General features: G+C 37.9%; 2 protein-coding genes across 2 annotated transcripts in view; one reads left to right on the forward strand and one right to left on the reverse strand.

The window, feature by feature from the left end:
* LOC134647986 (uncharacterized) overlaps positions 1–5,647 on the forward strand; it is a 32,171-nt gene extending 26,524 nt beyond the window's left edge. Inside the window, exon 7 of the mRNA XM_063502412.1 lies at positions 5,638–5,647. The gene's annotated coding sequence lies outside the window, so the exon portion shown is untranslated. The remainder of the gene's footprint in view (positions 1–5,637) is intronic.
* On the reverse strand, positions 763–4,268 carry LOC134648245 (uncharacterized abhydrolase domain-containing protein DDB_G0269086-like). Its single transcript, XM_063502732.1, has 5 exons — positions 4,191–4,268; positions 3,581–3,787; positions 2,656–2,828; positions 1,539–1,705; positions 763–1,085 (listed from the first exon to the last, which is right to left on the reverse strand). Exons 1-5 carry the CDS (start codon positions 4,266–4,268, stop codon positions 763–765), a joined length of 948 nt encoding a protein of 315 aa, XP_063358802.1.
* Positions 5,648–9,053: the final 3,406 nt, after the last annotated feature.

Here is a 9,053-nt window from a genome sequence, read left to right on the forward strand (position 1 = left end):
TATTTATTTAATTTAGGTTATATTTATATATGTACGCTTTATTTTTATTTATTTAAGTATTTCTATTTATGTTTATGTATATTATTTGTAACAATGTGTATTCAAAACTTGCATTTCATTAACTTTAGTGATTGTACACTATTGTGTTGTTTGTCATTCATCGTTACTTCTGTTTTGTTTTATTCGTTTCCTCAAAGGTTAACTGGAAGAGATCCCATACAGGGATAAGTTCGCCTTTGTTGTATTTAATTTACTCTGTAACTATGTTTCTCGTGTTTTTATTTCTATGTGCAATAAAGTATATACATACATACATACATAGTCTATGAAACAATAATATTGAAACTGAAAGTATATGAACCAAATAATATATGAAATAATTTCTGAGAAACGATATTCTATGAAATTTCTGTCTGTGAAATAGGGTGACACCAAAATTTCTAGACTGAAAGAAAATCTAGACACAATGAACACTAACATAATACAGTACCTACCTGAGTTGTCACATTAGGTAAGAAAATTTAGCAAACTTGGAAATTGGCAATATGAATTATTAATTTCAGTAATTTTTTGGGTAGGCAGGGGTTGGTTTAGGTATAGTTAGCAAATACATACAATGTTCCTACATAAAGTAGGAGTTTAGTTTTGTCAACAAGATTTAAACTTAATAACACATTAAATTTAATTATACAAAGAAATCTAGAAACAGTTTATTACCATAACCAATCAGTTTAAAAAGTATTCCATCTTTAAATTCATTATCTAATAATCTGCCAGGAAAGAATCAATTGGCGATATTTTGGTGTCCTCATCCTTCTGAGGACTAGGCGGTTGTCGATCCTGATTGGCGTGCGTGTTGTCCGTAGCGTGTAGGGTCGCGGCGAGCGCCGCGTTGTCCGCCAGCGCCGTCGCCAGCGCGCGCTCCAGCCTCGCCGATCCCGCGCGCTCAACTTCCAACGCAGCCTTGGCTACACTTAGGGCTTCCTTGTCGGGGTCCACTGCCGCTTTAGAGTACTCTGTTATATTGGTCGCTGATAACCGGGCTTGGAGCTCTGCTACTAGTGTGTTCAGGCGAGTTATATCAGCTGAAAGAAAATAGAGCGATAGATAACACCATTTAGTCTGCGTTGATGTCTAAGTTATGTATGTTTTTGTAATGAAGGAAATGAAGGCGATATGAACATAATATTTAGATTGCAGTGGGCTGACACTATTGTCTGCTTATTATCTGAGTAGGTATCCTCAATTGTAAGCAGCAGTAATGACAATTTGAAGACATTTAAGCCTACTAATAGGTAATTACCTTGTATTGACCCTGCTTGCAAATCTGGCGGTCATGCATGGAATTAGTATGATGGGGATATTTTTTCAAGAACTATTCTTGTTGTTGTTACTTGTTCTAATGTTATATGTTGGACTACATTGTTGTGTGCAAGACTGTCTTGTCCCTTGTCGCCGCTGACACTCCAAAGACGCTAGTGTGGGGTGGTCCTTAATGTTTAATGGCATGTCTATAGAAATGAATTCAATATTCATACTGTTAGCTCTCCTCAGCTTACTGCCGGTGTGGTGCAGCTCGGCGGCAGCTCGCCGTCGCTCCCGCGCGTGCGCGGCGGCGGCGAGGCGCGCACGCTCGCGAATCTCCGCGCCGCCGCTTGCGCACCGCTCTACTCGTCGGAGCTCGCTCTCAAGCCGGGACGCTTCGCTAAATGTACATTACACTAATTTTAAGAATGGAACGTGATGGGATATGAATTCTCTTAGGAGCCTCTCATTTATTTTCATGTGGGATTTGGCTAATGGGGTCAGGTAGTTTTTGAATAGGTACCTTGAATTTTTCTGAAGGGTAAAGGGTAAATTGAATTTTTCAGAATAATTATATACCTACTTAGGTATCTATTTTGTTCTATTAACGGGCTTGAACATATTGATTTGAATATATGTATATACATGTATATACGTTATGTATATGTAGGTATTGCCGAATATTCGGCGCCGAGAGAGGGGCCGAATATTCGGCCAAAAACACTATTCGGGGCATCTCTAATATATATATGACTGATTTCAAAAAATTGGAATCAATGTTTTTGTGTATAGTCTACATTTGTCCATAAAAGATGGTTAGCAAGCTGATGCGAATTAGATTCTAATGCACGCTGTTTACTCGACTGTGCAAGGTTAGCCGCTGTTTCCTACGAATCAAGACTCAAATACCGAGGAGACTATGTTGAATAAATAAACAAACCTAAATCAAAGTGGAAGAACTCAATAGATACAGGACTCATAAAGGTAGGTACCTATAATTGAAATATCCGTAAGGCAACATCCTGTATTTTTTCTCTATAATAATAAATTATAAAATTTTAGGATCAAAAGAAATTCCTCTTTACCTAATTTTAAAAATGTTGTATGATAAGTTGATAACTGTCCCTATATTGGTCCAATAGACAAATTAAGGATAGCGTGCCCTGGCTTACTGAGCTCATACCTTGGCGAGGTGGACTCAGTCCTGCACTCTGCCCAACCCGGTGTACCTACTGCAGCGGTCACAGTGACTGTTGAGTTCAGGTCGTGTGAGCGCTATAGACGAGCATAGTCTAGCTTACACACCGGAGTGGCGTGGGGATTCGTTTCAGTTTGATAACCGCGTCATACCTCCGTGCGTCGTCTGTGGCGAGGCGCACTCGGTCCTGCAGCTCGGCGTACTGCCGCTGCAGCGCGCCGTACGCGGCCTGCAGCGGCCGCAGCTGCTGCACTTCTCGCTCCAAACTGCTCAGCTGACGCGACAGCTCGGCGCAACGTTCTTCGAAGAGAACGCGCTGACGATCCTAGTCAAACATTGTTCATGATGCCTGAATATCCGCTGGACGAATAGACAAATTCAATGCTGTTAGAATTCGTCCAACATAGAAAGCGACTAAGAATGTGATAGTTCAGGATAGTACCTAGTAAGAAAAGCGCGTGTCATACATTATGTACTTTCAATATGCAGGCGAGATTCTCAAGTCATGATGGATCAAAGAGGCGACAGTGATGTAACTGATGTAATTAGCATATTTAGGATGAGCATATTTTTTGCCTCGGAGCCTGTTTCGATGCCATGCCTGAGCAGTTAAGCATAAAAAAAGCTTTCCATATGATGATTGATTGTCTTTCATAGTCTTGGTTCGTAGTTAGATTATCTTTCCTTCCTCGCATCTTGTGTAATATACTATAAGTAGTTTGATATTGGACAGCCCGGAAAGCGCTAAGATAAGGAAAACTAATTTAATTAGAGCTTTTATCCAACAATTCTATCCAATGTAAAAGTGTGAAGTATAATCCAGTTGTTGAATCCAGTTCTATATTAAGCCATCCACCCACACCCACCGTTATATTATGTCCATTCGTGTTTAACATTAGCAAGTTCCTTGTGAGCCTTGGCGAGCGTGGGTGGTAGGTATCCTTGGTTGCAGCACCTTGCCTTGCCACGCTTCGGTTCGCGTAAATCGCGTAGACTCTGTTTAGACCGGTTTTCTGATACTAGCATTTCATTTTTCGGCTTTATAACCAGACATTATTTTTATTAGCCTTAACTTACGTGTATGTCCATTTGCGTTTTAACATTAGTGAGTTCCTCTTGTGCCTTGGCGAGCGCGGCGGCGGCGTGGGCGGCGCCCGTGGTGGCAGCGGCGGCGCCGTGCCGCGCCTCGGTCGCGGCGCGCTCGGCGGCGTCGCGCGCGGCTTCCGCCGCCTCCGCCCGTGTAGACTCGGTTTGGACTGTTTCGCGCAAGTGTTTTTCTGATACCTAACCAAATCAATGGTTAGCTCTCTCATTATAGGATAGGATTTTATATCTTTTAATCAAAATCAAAAATGTTTTATTGCACATTTGAATTTCTTATCAGATTTACACTCTCGGTTGGACCACGGTGGCTACCGCGAACATCAGAATTCGATAATTGTCTATGTGCGTCCTTATGTTACTCAAAAGAAGTTATATAAGAAATAAAAATGTTACATTCGTCCTAGTTTCCTCAAAATTTATTTGTTTTTTGTTAGCAATCAATAAAGTCTAAACAATTGGACGGATAGGTAATTTCATCTTCGGGAACAATCCATCAACTAAATACTTATTGAGTAGGAAAACGAACGTCTCATAAATATATAATACCTAAGTAAGTGTATAATAAAAACAAAATGGTGCTCACGCTAATAGATTCAAATTCAGCAACAAGTTCCAGGAACTGCTGTTCAAAATTCTCAAATACCGTATCGTTCAACCCCATTTTGTAATTATTATTTTTAATTATTTCAGTTTGTAAGATTAAACTTTTTGACGTTTATGTTTTATAAAAGTGGCGGTAAAAGTATTTTTAACCATTATGGTCTGGATGCGAGTCCTTTAAGCCAATTGTTTTTATTTTTATTTTTAAAAGGCGTCATTCATTATCAAACGCAATCATAGAGGTACAACAATAGGTATAGAGATGAAATGGTAGAGACGTGAGATGACCGAACGAGATGCTCTTATAGAACTTTCAGTAAGAGTAGCAGAGAAAGCGTTATTATTGTTTGTCCTTGTCACAGTGTCACTTTTTTTTAAATTCCCCATCGTAAATTTAGTATGGTTTGATGGTAGGTAACAAATAACCCGACCAAATTACTTAGGTTGTTTTTGGTATGTCTTTTTTTAGAACAAACAGTATGTTGTCAGGAATGTCAAAATGTGTTTTTAATTTTGTCGCAAATGTATAGTTGGCCAAACCAATTTGTCAGTAAATAAGAACAAAAAAACTATACTCCTCCTTTTCTTTTGGGTGCTAGTACCAGTGTAAGACAAAGATAGTATGATTCTCTCTGTCTATGTTTGAAATGAGACAGTCCTTTGACAAACTATATGTTGTGCCTATCATGGGCGCACGCGTAGGTATAACACGTTTATAGAAAATATATAGCTGGTCAAGCAGATCTTGTCAGTAGAAAAAGACGGCAAAGGGTGTAGCAGGATAAGCCTTCAAAAATTGCCCCCAAAGCTTTGAGTTCAAAACTACTACCAGTTGATGCCCCGTCAAATGAAAATAATCCACACCAATTTTTAACCCTCTACTGCCGCCTGGAACCCCGTGACATTCATTTAACCCTAAAAAGTTTTTATTTTTTTTCTCAAAAAGTATAAAACGGACAATTATGAAATTTTTCATAAATGTTGATGTCATCTATACAAACTATCAAAAAAAAACTAACTCTCTACTTACTTATTTTCCTAGAAAAAAACCTAAATAAAAAAATAAAACACCCTGTATATCAGTTCAAGCTCGTCGTACTATCACCATTTTTGTACTAATTATTAACCAACTACCTATCTACATAATATATAAGTTTCATGTAAATAACAAAGGTGGAACAGTGTGAAAATATAAGTATTGTTCAGTACGTACCATGTATGTAACACGCTTACCAAACGTTGACGACACTAGTAAAAGATATCGGCCCGCCAACCGGGAAGCCATCCGTAATCATTTTTTTTTTGTTAATTACGAAAAAAATATTTGAAAATCGAACACGGCCAGCATCACGGCCGAGGGCCATTTTTTTTAATTTATTTCGCTTGCAGGACTCAAGAACTTACATAAAATGCTAAGTAACTCAATTACGTAGTACCTACCTTTTTACAAAACAATAAAGTAAAATAAACAGAAACACTTGTTCGAATAAGTATTAATGAGTTTCATTTGTCCTCCATTTCAAATTAACAAAAAAAAATGATTACGGATGGCTTCCCGGTTGGCGGGCCGATATCTTTTACTAGTGTCGTCAACGTTTGGTAAGCGTGTTATATACATGGTACGTACTGAACAATACTTATATTTTCACACTGTTCCACCTTTGTTATTTACATGAAACTTATATATTATGTAGATAGGTAGTTGGTTAATAATTAGTACAAAAATGGTGATAGTACGACGAGCTTGAACTGATATACAGGGTGTTTTATTTTTTTATTTAGGTTTTTTTCTAGGAAAATAAGTAAGTAGAGAGTTAGTTTTTTTTTTGATAGTTTGTATAGATGACATCAACATTTATGAAAAATTTCATAATTGTCCGTTTTATACTTTTTGAGAAAAAAAATAAAAACTTTTTAGGGTTAAATGAATGTCACGGGGTTCCAGGCGGCAGTAGAGGGTTAAAAATTGGTGTGGATTATTTTCATTTGACGGGGCATCAACTGGTAGTAGTTTTGAACTCAAAGCTTTGGGGGCAATTTTTGAAGGCTTATCCTGCTACACCCTTTGAAAGACGCGAAGGGATATCTTCTCATAGAAAATTTGAATTTCGCGCCTTTTTTACTGACAAGATTTGCTTCAAATTTTCTATGGGATGATATCCCTTCGCGCCTACATTTTTCAAATTTGCCGCCTTTTTCTACTGTCATGATCTGGTTGACCAAGTATATTTACATTATAAGAATTTTACGCCCTATGAACTGACGCCAAAATAAATCTTCAATATAAAAATACAGGCTACACAAAACTTAAAATGCTTACAACCATTGTGCAGCTGATAATTGAATTACATTTGGCCCTAAACACCTTGTAATTTTTACTTACGTAAGTAGGGATCGCGACACAGGTAGGTATACCACAAAATTTTAATGAGAGATGAATTTCGTTATCTCATTCCATAGACTAGGAATCCTCTAGACGGAGTTTAGAGCAATTATTTCATGAAACCGATGCTGCCAAAAATACGGGGGTGCGGGGGGACGAAGTGAGCGAATCCCGTGCCGTGATTGGTCCGTTCAAAGACACGGACCAATCACGGCACGGGATTGACTCGAAGATGGAGTAAAACTACCGTATAAGTGGCAGAGGGGGTAGCGTTACTATGCTCAGTCTAGAGGATGTCTTGTCTGTGTCTCATTCTAACAAATAGGTTTGTCCCTACTTACGTAAGTAAAACTTACAAGTGTATCTCAGGCCTAAGACGTAAAAAACTTGCCGTGGAGGAGTTCCTCTGGGCTTCATGAGCAGTTTCATTTCAGCAAATAAAACTATTTGAGTGCAAATGCTTGGTTTTTAGATAAAAATAAAGTTATGCTTATAAGAGTTAAGGAGATCCCTCAACTCCTCGTGGAAATCCATCATCAGAACTAGACCTTGAAAAAAAATGTTACTTAAAAACCTAACTTGCTTAACAAACAACGAAGAGCACAAATCGCCAAACGTGAAATATCCGTCGTTAAAAAGTCCCGTTCTGGTCATCATCAGCAGTTCCAGTTCATCAAAAGTCATTTTTTTTTTAATTTAAATGCTTGAATTGTTTAAATTTTAAACAATTTTTTTTAAGATAAGATTTTGAAAATTATGTTTTAAACTTTAAAACATAATTTTCAAAATCTGTCGAGAAATGACGGTGAGAAATTCTGAGGTAACAAACATTTAAAAAAAAAAGTAACCCAATCAATAACCTCTTTGACACATTCAGTGCCAGCGCGAGCTACGCGCTACGAGCGTAGCCGATAACACGGGAAAAACCGTATGTAGCGAAAAGCGCCTACGAACAGTGAACTCGCATAGCGAGTCGCTGGCACTGATGTGCCTCTTTAATTGTATTGTATCTATAATTTTCTTTGTATTGTATGAATGGACGGAATCCTTCATTATGCGTGGCCCGACACGCACTTGGCCGGTTTTAATGTTTACTTAAGTCAGGATTATTTATGATGATAGATTTAGGTTTTTGTATTCTTCAAGGTAATATAGTCTACAATAATATAAACATTTAAAAAAATAAACTTTATATACACGTGGTGCCAGTATTTAAGTACCTACCTACTGTTATGTTATGAGACTATTTTTATCTTCCTGAGAAAAAATATTTTTGATTGGACGAACAAATGTAATTATTGACGTTAAAACCACTTCAAACCCATAACAGGCTCTTTGCTGTCGAGATAATTGCAATGTGTCAATTCTTATTACAGTGCTTGTGCAGACTACAGAGAGGCCTCATTGCGAGGGGAATATTAAAAAAGGGGGAGTTATTTTTCTACCCAAAAGGGCTCATATAAAACCGCCTGTTGCTTCTCCGGGCCCTTACTTGGTCTTATCGTCTCCTCGGAGTTGCGGGTGAGTCATACAAAGTTTTAACGCTTAAACAAGCCAGTGTATGCCTGAATGTGTAGATGTGTAGTGTGGCGTGGCTGATAATAAAAAAAGGGTTCCGTAGCCAAAATGGCAAAAATGTTAGATCATGTCCGTCTGCCCGTCCGTCCGCGGGTACTCCATACATACATGTAACTAAAGTGAAAAAAAAAACAAGTTAACTCATCGTGTGGCTCATAATTTAGATAGGTCTTTAACTAATAACATCAAGGTTGCTAAGAACGTTTTTTTGATTCAGTGGATACTTTTGGAAATATTGCTCCGAGAGTCAAAAATATTGTGTAATACGAGTAAAGGCGAAAACACACTTATCCCACGTACGCAACCTTATGCAATCTGAACCCTGAAAGTTGTATGCTTAGAACCATACTTGTCATGCGTTGCGTTGCGTATGATAAGTATGTTTTCGCCTTAACTGTTGAATCGGGCGTGCATAAAAAAAAACTTAAATAAAGCTTAATAAATACTTTTCCTGAAAAATATGTTGAATATGACAAAGCATAAATTTAAAAGTTTGCAAGCACCTACGATCTAGGTTATTTTTTTATTAAAATTAAGCGAGAATAATTTTTGCCTTCTGTTGTCATTTCAAATTGTAAATGCGTTGCGGGCCTTTAAGATGGGAGTAGGTACGCTCTTTTCTTGAAGGTCGTATCGGTCCGGAAATATTGCAGGCGACAGTTAATTCCAGTGTATCCTACACCACAATAAAGTCTATACATGTGATTTTACGACTGTGTTAACACTCTGAATTAAATTTCAAAATGTCAAAAAATCACATTCTAATCTTTATACATTGATGACATGATCTCCATTGTGGCAAGGACTGGATAGTACGAAACTTTAAGGTACTATAATATTTAGTGTGGAGCACTTACTGATACACTTCTCTCTTGTACTAGGTGG

The sequence above is a fragment of the Cydia amplana genome, chromosome 5 (assembly GCF_948474715.1).
Source record: "Cydia amplana chromosome 5, ilCydAmpl1.1, whole genome shotgun sequence".
Lineage (NCBI taxonomy): Eukaryota > Metazoa > Arthropoda > Insecta > Lepidoptera > Tortricidae > Cydia > Cydia amplana.